This window comes from Haliotis rufescens, unplaced genomic scaffold, assembly GCF_023055435.1.
Source record: "Haliotis rufescens isolate VD_foot unplaced genomic scaffold, xgHalRufe1.0.p SCAF_7, whole genome shotgun sequence".
NCBI classification, from domain to species: domain Eukaryota; kingdom Metazoa; phylum Mollusca; class Gastropoda; order Lepetellida; family Haliotidae; genus Haliotis; species Haliotis rufescens.
In genome coordinates this window covers 11,997,543-12,011,261 of record NW_025964361.1, presented here as the reverse complement: position 1 = coordinate 12,011,261, position 13,719 = coordinate 11,997,543, and the positions used below count along the sequence as shown (strand labels likewise).

The 13,719-nt window shown below is 41.9% G+C and overlaps 2 protein-coding genes across 2 annotated transcripts; both read right to left on the bottom strand.

The window, feature by feature from the left end:
* Nucleotides 1–3,261: 3,261 nt before the first annotated feature.
* On the bottom strand, nucleotides 3,262–5,592 carry LOC125376100. The gene has a single exon (XM_048387714.1). It carries the CDS (start codon nucleotides 5,590–5,592, stop codon nucleotides 3,262–3,264), a length of 2,331 nt encoding a protein of 776 aa, XP_048243671.1.
* A 5,603-nt stretch (nucleotides 5,593–11,195) lies between these two features.
* On the bottom strand, nucleotides 11,196–13,102 carry LOC125376099 (histamine H2 receptor-like). The gene has a single exon (XM_048387713.1). The coding sequence runs from the start codon at nucleotides 13,100–13,102 to the stop codon at nucleotides 11,855–11,857; it is 1,248 nt and encodes a 415-aa protein (XP_048243670.1). The 3' UTR covers nucleotides 11,196–11,854.
* Between the last annotated feature and the right edge of the window lie 617 nt (nucleotides 13,103–13,719).

Here is a 13,719-nt window from a genome sequence, read left to right as displayed (position 1 = left end):
AATTGCTATCATTATCAAAAGAACAGCCTGATATACTGAAAATCAGTGTCCAACTGTGACGTAGATAAGGCATTTTTTAAGTTTTGGCAACTTTGGAGATATATAAATTTCGAAACAATTTTGCGAGGGCACGAGGCCTAGCCAAGCGGGATCAGTAGCCATATCTGTGCTTGTAGACCTCTGCGGCTTGAAACCTTCTCCACAAATTAAAATAGTTGGATTTGGCCGAAATATGTTTGAATTGTTACCTTGTTTCGTTTTGTCGCTGTGTGTACATCTGACTACACTTCTTAACGTTATGACAGGACAGACCGACTGTCAACAACGTCTGACCGTGGCCGTGACGTCTCATAGATAGACTAGGGTTAGAGTAGCTTCCATTTGACAAAGGGCAGTTACTCTTGCGGACAGACCGATGGATTGCCGCGGAAGGCAATAAAAACAATTGTTGTTTTGCGTATATGTTGCTTCGCCACTGTGTCAAAAACAGTTTCAGTTGGAACTATATTTGTTACTGTCACTGTCCGACTGACAGATCACATACCCTATGACGTTCAAAATATTAATGCGCGCATTCCAGGAAAACTCGCAATGTTTCGGTAATGTTTGTGAGAGAGGGAAATCGATTTTGGAGACAGAATTAAAGAATCACATTATATGATAAAGAGGTTCTAGATACATAGAGGCTCGCTAAATACAAGGTTTATTCCTAATGCAGGATATGTACCGTCCCCAAACACACTCGCGTGATAACCTCTACGTATCTAGTATGTCATGAGACATTTGATTGGCTTAGAAATTGGAAATACTACATACTGGGATGGCCTTGCTTTGTTTATTTACTGAGGCCAATGGCATAAAAGTAGTACCATGGCACTGTTGTTAATCTGGATATATATTATTATAAGTCAGAAAATAACATTGTTAAAACGTTGCTGTCACTGCTGACAATATTTAAGTATTTTCTGCAGAGATACTAAAAACTAGTCGCTTAATGGCTGAAATAATGCCGATGCGACGTTAAATTTTAACTAACTCTCTAATATCTAACGTAATATGATGTCATTGTCAGGAGGAAGATACATGCCAAAGAACAGCTCCCTCAGTCCGACAATTGCAGAGACGTTTACACAGGCAGATATGCATTTGGAGAGAATTGAAGAGTGTCAAACAAGGTTAAAATTTAAAATACGTCAAAAGATGAAACATATATGCTGCACTGCTAGCTACACGTCCACCAAATTTCGTTCCATTTTGGACTTCAAATATAGAGTGATGACCATCCATGGCAGCCATATTGAAAATCTAACCTCTTGAGCAAATTCAGGTGGCATTTATTATTGATGGGGAACAAGCATGGTTGAATGCATCTTCCCGAGGCAAGAGCGTCCACTAGACTTTTTTATCAAAGTGATCGTGATCTACGCGAGGTGGCGACAGGGTCGGGCCTTGATGTGGCAAGGGTAGAAACTAGGATTTGATATAGGCTAGTGGACACGCTTGCTTCAGGAAGATGGGTCGAATGCTTCTCTCGCCACACCGAAGGCCCGGATTCCATTCCCCACATGGGTACAATGTGTAAAACTAATTTCTGGTGTCCCCGCGTGATATTGCTGGATAAGTGCTAAAGGCGGCGTAAAACCATACTCATTCACTGATCGGTAAATAAAAGGAAAATACAATCAATGTTAATTTTGTTTTTTTTGTTGTAATGTGGAATATGTTCTATACATTGTGTATATTTTAAAAAATATTAAGTATATTTTAAAAGAAGCACTAAGGTCCAACATTTCGTGTCTTTCACAAAAAAAACCCTTGAATATATTTTACGCATGCTTCAGTTACTATTGTGGAGAAAGTTAGCGAATATGGTTTCACGAAATGCTATTCCACAAATATAATAAGGCTTGTCATAAGAGGCGACTAACGGGATCGGGTGGTCAGGCTCTGCACAGCGAATTGCTGCGCCTTAGACGACTCGGCCACCCGTGCCCCCTTCTATAGAAGAGAGTGGGGCTCACCCAGGTAACAGCTGTCTGGCCCAGCTGTACCTATGTATGTATTGGTAAGTTATACATGTAGGGTCGTTCAAGATCAGACATATTTAAAGTCATAGTTATCTTAACCGTTAAAACTCAGAGACTCCGGGGATTAGATTTCAACCAATACCAAGAAGGAGTGTTTTATGTGGGACAACATACGAACCGTCTAAATGCAAGAAATGCCAGATTGAATAAACAAACATCGGGCTACCTATAGTGAAACATTACGGTATAAAAGCTTGACATGACAGCGGGCGAGAGAACGAACATGTACACGTGCAGCATGCAGGCAACTGAAGTCAGTCACATGTGAGATTGAACACCCTTTCATCACCTGCCCAGAGGGTGTCTCAGAGTGTTCCAATACTAAACGTGAAGTTGCAGGTTCGATTCACTTCATGGAATTTTTTTTGAACAAAATCGTGATTTTTTACCATTCTAGATTCATACGAAAAAAGATGTTTGTAAACGTCGTTGTTGACGTAACACTCTTCAGTTAGTAGCAAATCGGATACTAGTAACTGAGTTTGCGGGCTTTACACTATCTGAGGATGATCGCCTCCGTGGTCTAGTGGTAGGTTGTCCGCCTGGAGAGCGGAAAGTGCGGGGTTCGATCCACGGCCAAAACCAAAAGACGTTAAAAGATGGTACTTGTTATTACCCTGTCTGAGGCTCGGCATTATGGGGATAAAACAAGGAGTAAGTATACTGTGTCTGAGTGGGGTATTGATGTTAAACTGCGGCATGGTATATCAGTGTGCTCGCACAATAAATCGGTATCAGTCCGGACTAGTACAAGCAGGGCACCCCTGCTGGGGCAGTTTCTAGAAGGCTGGCTGTACCCATATAAGAACAAGTGAGAAGTTCGAGGCCCGACGTGTTTCTTATCAACTCTATGCTTGTCATAAGAGGCAACTAACGGGATCGGGTCGTCATGCTCGCTGACTTGGTTGATACATATCATCGTATCCCAATTGCGTGGATTCGATGCTCATGATGTCAATCACTGGATGTTTAGTTTAGACTCGATTATTTACAGACCGGCGTCATTTAGCTGGAATGTTGCTGAGTGCGGCGTTAAACAACAAACCAACCAACACCCTTCGTGTGTGAACATACACGCTGCACCCTACAGTATCCACCGTCCAATCATATGGACAAATTGGATATTCGTGTATATGTCTTTTGAGTAGTATCCACAACTATCAAGCGTTCTCCGTCATGTTAGGCAAATACAATTTCTCTGTGTAGTACCTGCAAGGAGAACATTACATTGTGGAGTGGCCATGGAGTGCTTGTTGGTGTCAGCACATTGTGGAGTAGCCACGGAGTGCTTGTTGGTGTCAGCACACTGTGGAGTAGCCATGGAGTACTTGTTGGTGTAAGCACATTGTGGAGTAGTCATGGAGTACTTGTTGGTGTCAGCACATTGTGGAGTAGCCATGGAGTGCTTGTTGGTGTCAGCACATTGTGGAGTAGCCATGGAGTGCTTGTTGGTGTCAGCACATTGTGGAGTAGCCACGGAGTGCTTGTTGGTGTCAGCACATTGTGGAGTAGCCATGGAGTACTTGTTGATGTCAGCACTCTGTGGAGTAGCCATGGAGTGCTTGTTGGTGTCAGCACATTGTGGAGTAGCCATGGAGTACTTGTTGGTGTCAGCACACTGTAGAGTAGCCACGGAGTACTTGTTGGTGTCAGCACATTGTGGAGTAGCCATGGAGTGCTTGTTGGTGTCAGCACATTGTGGAGTAGCCATGGAGTACTTGTTGGTGTCAGCACATTGTGGAGTAGCCACGGAGTGCTTGTTGGTGTCAGCACTCTGTGGAGTAGCCATGGAGTACTTGTTGGTGTCAGCACTCTGTGGAGTAGCCATGGAGTACTTGTTGGTGTCAGCACTCTGTGGAGTAGCCATGGAGTACTTGTTGGTGTCAGCACTCTGTGGAGTAGCCACGGAGTGCTTGTTGGTGTCAGCACATTGTGGAGTAGCCATGGAGTGCTTGTTGGTGTCAGCACATTGTGGAGTAGCCATGGAGTACTTGTTGGTGTCAGCACACTGTGGAGTAGCCATGGAGTGCTTGTTGGTGTCAGCACATTGTGGAGTAGCCACGGAGTGCTTGTTGGTGTCAGCACATTGTGGAGTAGCCATGGAGTGCTTGTTGATGTCAGCACATTGTGGAGTAGCCATGGAGTGCTTGTTGGTGTCAGCATACTCCGGAGTAGCCATGGAGTGTTTGTTGGTGTCAGCACACTGTGGAGTAGCCATGGAGTGCTTGTTGGTATCAGCACATTGTGGAGTAGCCATGGAGTACTTGTTGGTGTCAGCACATTGTGGAGTAGCCATGGAGTACTTGTTGGTGTCAGCACACTGTGGAGTAGCCATGGAGTGCTTGTTGGTGTCAGCACATTGTGGAGTAGCCACGGAGTGCTTGTTGGTGTCAGCACATTGTGGAGTAGCCATGGAGTGCTTGTTGATGTCAGCACATTGTGGAGTAGCCATGGAGTGCTTGTTGGTGTCAGCATACTCCGGAGTAGCCATGGAGTGTTTGTTGGTGTCAGCACACTGTGGAGTAGCCATGGAGTGCTTGTTGGTATCAGCACATTGTGGAGTAGCCATGGAGTACTTGTTGGTGTCAGCACATTGTGGAGTAGCCATGGAGTACTTGTTGGTATCAGCACATTGTGGAGTAGCCATGGAGTACTTGTTGGTGTCAGCACATTGTGGAGTAGCCATGGAGTACTTGTTGGTGTCAGCACATTGTGGAGTAGCCATGGAGTGCTTGTTGGTGTCAGCACATTGTGGAGTAGCCACGGAGTGCTTGTTGGTGTCAGCACATTGTGGAGTAGCCATGGAGTGCTTGTTGATGTCAGCACATTGTGGAGTAGCCATGGAGTGCTTGTTGGTGTCAGCATACTCCGGAGTAGCCATGGAGTGTTTGTTGGTGTCAGCACACTGTGGAGTAGCCATGGAGTGCTTGTTGGTATCAGCACATTGTGGAGTAGCCATGGAGTACTTGTTGGTGTCAGCACATTGTGGAGTAGCCATGGAGTACTTGTTGGTGTCAGCACATTGTGGAGTAGCCATGGAGTGCTTGTTGGTGTCAGCACATTGTGGAGTAGCCATGGAGTACTTGTTGGTGTCAGCACTCTGTGGAGTAGCCACGGAGTGCTTGTTGGTGTCAGCACATTTTGGAGTAGCCACGGAGTGCTTGTTGGTGTCAGCACATTGTGGAGTAGCCATGGAGTACTTGTTGGTGTCAGCACTCTGTGGAGTAGCCACGGAGTGCTTGTTGGTGTCAGCACATTTTGGAGTAGCCACGGAGTGCTTGTTGGTGTCAGCACTCTGTGGAGTAGCCATGGAGTACTTGTTGGTGTCAGCACTCTGTGGAGTAGCCATGGAGTACTTGTTGGTGTCAGCACTCTGTGGAGTAGCCATGGAGTGCTTGTTGGTGTCAGCACATTGTGGAGTAGCCACGGAGTGCTTGTTGGTGTCAGCATACTCCGGAGTAGCCATGGAGTGTTTGTTGGTGTCAGCACACTGTGGAGTAGCCATGGAGTACTTGTTGGTATCAGCACATTGTGGAGTAGCCACGGAGTACTTGTTGGTGTCAGCATAACTATGGCAGTTGATTGTTTGAAGATACCTGAAACATGAGCAATCTATCTGAAAGTTTTAACTTGTCAGGACGTACATAGTAATTCCATTGGTGTCGTTTTCATGCTTCCATTCTAATTTCGCCAGACACCCGGCCGAACATAATAAGTGTTAAACTTTGTGGAGTCCACATCATCCAAATCTTCCGTACAATGATCCACAGATGTGTTTGACTGATGAAAGGATAGAGAATTGTGAATATTCCTTAAGAGCTATCATAATGTTTATATTCTACCAACCAATCTGTTCATGACCATACGACCCTGTGTTGTCTTTTATTACGTATTGATAACAACCAAACAATTGAAATATCAATAAATCATCATAGATATCATGTCAGTTTGACAAAGAACATTCTACAGTAAATGATTCATGAACTTCTGTTCAAGGGCAAGTAAGGTCAACATGGCAACTTTGTAGATTTGAATACTTCATGGCATTCACAAATGTTTGACCAAAATTAAATATCATTGGACGGTGCAAATAAAATTAATGCAGGCAATTAACATTAATAATGATTAATCAATATTCTAGTACCTAAACCTGGACGATATCATGCTGATCCTTCAAATTATCGAACAATTGCACCGACCAGGCGCGTTTGCGAAACCATGGAACAGATGATAAATATCTGAAAAACTTTATACTTAGAAACTAACAATCTCATTACCAATATCCGTGAAAACAAGAACCACCTATCTTTAAGTTCGTTTAGAATCATTTGTTAAAACTTCCATTCTAGACAATCAACACCAGTGTCTATCTGGAAACATCCTACATACGTACATACATACATACGCCCCTTAGGAATTTCGTATAAAATTATCTTTGATATATTTCTAAATTACATACCACAAAAACCAAACTAACGCATGACTGCATTATCACCCCGTTTATGAAGAGCTCTAAGAACGTTACTTATTTCCAATGGTCACTATACATTCCAAGTGATGGTGCGTGTTAGTATCGTGACATTTTCACCTAGAAATGTTATTTTGATATTTGTGTTATACTGTCTTCTCTATGTTTTAATAACGAGACTTGAAACACGTCTCTATTCAAGGTTAATCTGAAACTTGATATGGACCTATGGAAACGAATTAGGGCCACATACCTCTACGTAGATCATATTTACATCTGCGTAGACCATACTTACATCTGCGTAGATGATACTTACATCCACGTAGATGGTACTTACACCAGCGGAGACTATACTTACCTCTACGTCAACCATACGTATAACTATGTAGACCATACTCATATCTACGAAGATAATAATTACATGTACGTATTGTATACTTACATCCACGTAGATGATACTTACAACAAAGGAGACTATGCTTACCTCTCGGTCGACCATACGTATAAGTATGTAGACCATACTCACATCTACGAAGATGATGATAACATCTACGTAGAGGATACTTACATCCACGTAGATGATACTTACACCAACGGAGACTATACTTACCTCTACGTCGACCATACGTATAACTATGTAGACCATATTCACATCTACTAAGACGATAATTATATGTACGTATAGTATACTTACATCTACGTAGACCATACTCATATCTACGAAGATAATAATTATATGTACGTATAGTATACTTACATCTACATAGACCATACTTACATCTACGTAGACCATACTTACATCTACGAAGATGATACCTACATGCACGTATAGTATACTTACATCCACGTAGATGATACATCTACATAGACCATACTTACATCTACGTAGACGATACTTACATCTACGAAGATGATACTTACATGTACGTATAGTATACTTACATCCACGTAGATGATACATCTACATAGACCATACTTACATCTACGTAGACAATACTTACATCTACGAAGATGATACTTACATGTACGTATAGTATACTTACATCCATGTAGATGATACATCTACATAAACCATACTTACATCTACGTAGACAATACTTACATCTACGACGATGATACTTACATGCACGTATAGTATACTTACATCTACGTAGATGATATTTACATCCAAGTAGACCATTCTTACATCTACGTAGATGATGCTTCTCACACTTTCATCTCCGTAGATGCTATTTAAATCGTGAGTATCGTTGCTCTGACAGTAATATTATTCGATAGTGGATGGTACTTCCTTCTACGTAAATTATAATATCATATGCTTAGATATAAGTTTCTACGTAGATGAAATAATGGTCTACGTAGATGAAGGTACCATCAACGTAGATGCAAGTATCATGTACGTTGATTTAAGTATGGTCTACGCAGTTGAAAGTATCATCCACGTTGATGGTATTTGTTTAAAATGTGGCACTAACGCGCTTCCGTGCGAACCAGTTACAGTCATAAAATATTTAGTGTTGCAATCATTTATTGCAAGAAGGTGATAAATGATTCGGCCAGTTGACGGTAAAAAGAGCGCAGGATTGAAGGAAACTTGACGTTCGGAGACATTCCCATAATAATAAATATATATCTCTTGATATGTTTCTTCAGGATCGCTGGATGTGTATACGCTTCTGAAATAGAGACGAATCTTCATGACGTGTGGGAGATGCAGTGCAGATGTCTACCTTCTCAGTGTAAGGCTCAGACTCAATGTTTCACGTTCAGCATGACAGACGGCCAGAATGGAAGAACATTTTGTCGAAGAGTCAAAGAAATAGGACAGCCAAAACATGACCACAGAAGTCAAGAATCAAAGAAACAGGGTGGGATCACAAAACGTCACAAATTTGGGGAAGTGACTGGACATAGAAAAGTTCGTATGAATGTGAAGAAGAGTCAATTGGGGGAGAAAAGGAGGGAAAGTGACGCTCACAGAAATAGAAACACAACAACGACAGGCCCTTGGATCAGACGCAGACGGAAACGTATTAAAGGTAGTCACAGGAACGTAAAGAAGCGTCAACCGGGGAAGAAAAGGAGGGAAAGTGACTCTCACACAAATCACGCTTCTGTAAAGGATTCAAATAGAAACACATCAACGACAGGCCCTTGCATCAGTTGCAGACGGAAGCATCAGCACAGGTCTGTGTTTAATTCAACTTTCATCACCACGGATCATAGTAAAAACAATGGAACCAGGTCAACAACAAAAAAACAACGCAAGAATCGCTCGAAAAAGTGTCCATTTACTCAAGCAATACGGTGGAAACACAGGACATTCACAATCTGTGAGGACTTAAATAAAACTCAGCATGTGTCTGTTATAAGAACCAACACTCCATTCAAATTTGGAGCTAAAAGAATAACTGTATTAAGGTATCAACTCCCCGTCTATGTACATGACTTCGAGATCCACCAGTGCAAACTTTACGTTGTGGGGTTCACCAAAGGGTCAAAAGCATCTCGATTGTATATTCTCAAGTTACAAAAGACAGGTGTTTTTAGACCGAGAAGAATAGGAAATACTCACATGTTGTCAATAGCAATGGACATGGAATCAAATCTTGTCTTTCTCGTAGAGAAATCGAAAACAAATTAATTTCTGAAGACACTGCGGACAACAGGAAAGCACCTTCACCGTTCTAAGGCTCATATACGGGTTCAAAGTGACGTGACTTCTATGACTGTTGATAAGAACTCAAAAAAGTTGTTTTTGGTTAAGTCTGGGAATCTGATGGTTTTTAAATATTCTGTAAAAGGGTTGATACAATACAGTAGATCATGGAAAACACAAATCAAAAAGCATCACTGTTACTTAGGTTTTTCTCATGTATCGCAAATGTTTGTCATGTGTAACAAACGAAATGTGTATGTGTGGAAAGTCACCGGAAGTTGTTACAAATTCAGTCTGAGGAAGCGATGTACGTCCCTTGCTGTTTCAAAGGGTACCCAATTTGTTGTGGGAATGTCTGGATCTGTGGCATTTGGCTCTATAAACAAACGACAGATATTAAACACTGTCAAGTTGCATCACGGCGTTGGAGCCAAGGCAATACTTCTTCCCCAGGGTTGAAATACCCATAGAAGAAGGAATGGACAGGAAGTCGTTTGTATTTAAGGAATATACACGTGATGTATGATCGTATTTGCTTTAACGGAAGGAATCTCCAATTGTGTATACTAGCTAATAAATGTAAAATATGCTGTTTTTAGATTTGTCGCTTCTTATCGGATTATGAGTGAGTGAGTATGGTTTTACGCCGCTTTTAGCAATATTCCAGCAATATCACGGCGGGGGACACCAGAAATGGGCTTCACACATTGTACCCATGTCGGGAATCGAACCCGGGTCTTCGGCGTGACAAGCGAACGCTTTAACCACTAGGCTACCCGACCGCCCCTTATCGGATTATGGCTCTGTTCAATTTCATGGGACAAAGTATGTGAGGGGGTCGGGTTTGGTTGTTGCCCAACAACAGGAAACATTCCAGGAAACATGTTTCCATCACTAACGTTAGCTGACTTGGTTGGTGCATGTCATCGTATCCCAGTTGCTTAGGTCGATGCGCATGATGTCAATCACTGGCTTATCTGGTCCATTTTCGATTGTTGTTTGTTTGTTGTTTACCGCCGCACTCAGCAGTATTCCAGCTATATGACGGCGGTCCGTAAATAATCGAGTCTGGACCAGACAATCCAGTGATTGACATCATGCGCATCGATCCACGCAATTGGGATACGATGACATGCATCAACCAAGTCAGCGAGCCTGACCACCCGATCCCGTTATTCGTCTCTTACTACAAGAATAGTCGCCTTTTACGGCAAGTATGGGTTGCTGAAGACCTACTCTACCCCGGACCTTAACGGGCCAGTTCGATCATTGACAGACCGCCGTCATCTTGCGTTAGTGCGGTGTTAAACAATAATACGAATAATACAAAAAATACCACTTAAATTATCTCAAATTGCTTAACCGTTTCAACACGTCGCTGTGCATACGTGTGTCTTTTAGCCATGTCAGGATCCGCTAGTCGTAGGTTCGACTCCAAGATTTCACCACGGTGGTAAATGTCTATTATTTGCTATGATCACATTAGGCTCTCCCGTCACGGCTTGCCCTCATCTGGCCTACACCTTATATCGCCTACACCTCATATGGCCTACACCTTATATAGCCTACACCTCATATGGCCTTCACTAAATACAAATGGTTACTTCTACACCCCTGTTGTGTAGAATGGTACTGTCCATTAACCCATTAATGATTTCATTCATTAATATGAATTAATGACCTGAGTACATGGGCCTTTCAACCAATCCGATGTCTTCATAGTGATATCTGATCCTTGAGTTTGTTTTGACTGTTTATACAGGATTACTGTTATAATCCACTTGGATCATTTGCCATTGTTCAATGCCGATGTGACGTTAAATGTTAACCAAAAAATGTTAATAGCAACCAAAACATTTAAACAGCAGCGTCTTCAAACATTGTGCCAACTATGACCTCTCAAGGAATAGACACCACACGTTACGTAGCGATAAACAAGTATTTTATTAATTCTTATTAACAAACCATAACTAATTGCAAAACGTCTTTGGCTGGGTATCAGGTATACAGATAATTCCATACATACAAATCATGAAATTACAGACAAAAGGTTGAGTCAAGCACTTCACAATGTGGACAAATACTGTAGGCATCAAACAAAATATAAACAAAAGCTTGAAGCTATTAGGACAAGACAAAGTATTTTGTGTATGGACTTTTGGTTTCACTTTAAATGACGCGATCGTCACATAACATAATATTTCTCGGCCTTGCACGACTTGCACCTCCCGGCCGGAACTCCTCGCTAGAATATCTCTAGCAGCACGCGCTCGTCGCAACAGGCAAATAAATTGATCGACAGTTCATGCTCGGCGAATCTTTGATTGGATTAGGACGTTGCTTATAATATCAATCACTGGTTTGTCTGGTCCAGATTCGATCAATTATAGGCCGCCATGATGTAGCTGGACTTTTGCAAAGTATGGCGTTAAACAACATACAATCAAAACATGTCACTAATATTGAACGGACAAACTTTTGGTTAAAATGTTTTTCAACATACGCTATTGCGACGTTTTAAAATGATTATAAATATTAAACTTTTTAAATACTGCAAGTTATTTACCCGAAAATATAATTAAAGTATGAGCAAAACAACATGTTTCTATAAGGATTTCACAAATATATCGTACGCAGTTGTTAAATAACTAATTCTAGCCTTATCTCAATATTCGCGGTATTTTGTTTGTCATACAAATACTCTGCTATAGTACAAACACTGCTGCGTTTGGATATCCCTGGTTCTCCTCTAGTACTCTCCGTTCCTCTGCTCAAGCTGTCAGTGTCATTATTAGAAACGGCATTGGGCAGTAAGAACCCAGTAGTATCACCAATGCTGTGTCTTGGCACGGCAAGCAATTGCCGTCTGGAAACAGAATCCGAAAACGCAGATGATGGTCGGGAATCGATGACAGAACTGGAAGTTTCTGGTGTACGAGGCGGAGAGGCGTGCGCATGGTCATGTCCCTCCAATGCTGGTGTCCGCAAATTCCGGAGGAAGCTTGTGTAAGACGACGCAAAATCATGGTTGTTGTGCCTATTAACCTCAACGACAGTTGATTTTTTACAACGAATTAACCGTTTGGACGCATACCGGAAGTGTTTGCTACAAATAGCATAAACAATTGGATTTATCGCACTGTTTGTTAAAGCAAGACAAAGCGCTATAGACACAACGTATGGATAGTTACTGTCGCCATATATAGAATTGTACATCCGAAGTAAACTATATGGAAACCAACAGGTGACAAAAATCAGTGTTAATCCAAGCAGACGTAATGTTGCCCGGATGTTGCGTCTTATTGGCAACGTATTGCTCGTCACTGAGGTACCGCTGTTGAAGTCGTTGTCATAACAACTATTGAAGTCCGATTTCACGTTACCAGGGAAACTCAACATTGATAGACGCCTGACAGAGAACATTGCTCCTGCTGCCACGGCTCCCGTCGTGCTGACGTGACGTCGGGTCCCATCAGCATGGGCTGTGACGTCACCGATTCGCCTGGCGTGTTTTCGGGCTACTGTTATTATCCTCCAATAGCTAAAACTCATGACAGCTAATGGACTAATATAGCACACCAAGAGAACAGTTATTGCATAGCTGATATGACCCGTCCATGTTGTCACACACGTAAAAATGACGTTTTGAATCTCCACGCCTCCCCATGATAATAAAGGTGAGAGTCCTAAAACAAGGGAGATAATCCAAATGAAGAGCATGATTCCACCTCCATATTTCTTTGGCGACCAGGTTGAGTACCGGAGGCAATACGTTATTGCTAAATACCGGTCCAAAGCAATTCCGATGACGGACCACACAGAGCTGATGCATAGAACATTGGCCAGAGCAGCTGTCACCTGACAAGTAACCTGTAAATAGAGTAACATGACTGTACAACATATCGGAAGGGACGTCTCAGGCTATAAGAAATGAATTTGTGTCTAAATTTGACAAATATTAACATTCTGACAAACAATAAGGCACATGTACATAGGTAGTACAAAGGTTAAACAAATAACGTGTGGTCAGGCTGTGTTGATTGATGGCACACCTTCGAACCCCGACGCCATGGGTGGACGCTGCTCATAATATCAGTCACTGGTTTATCTGGTTTGAGACTCGATTATTTACAGGCCGTCGTGTTAATGCTGGATCGATCCCACAAATCAACTATTTAAATTATGTGTTTGTTTTCACACATTAAACTGTGAAAAATTGATTAATGTTCGGCCTTCTGAACAGGTGAGGAATCGGCGATGTTTAATATACGCGCTTGTGGTGTTGCCTATCAAATGGTGGTCCAGTGGCAAATTTATATCGTCTAAAGGTATGCATTATAAGCTGTTTAAGTCACTTCAAAATGTTTTTGTTGTATTTATATGTCCAATATATTTAACATACAGGGTGGCAAGATTTAGATGTTTTAGATTCTAGCGAAAGAGACTGGAAGATATACGAATACTTTCTACTTTTAGATAATTTGTCCTTATTGTCAGTTGAACAA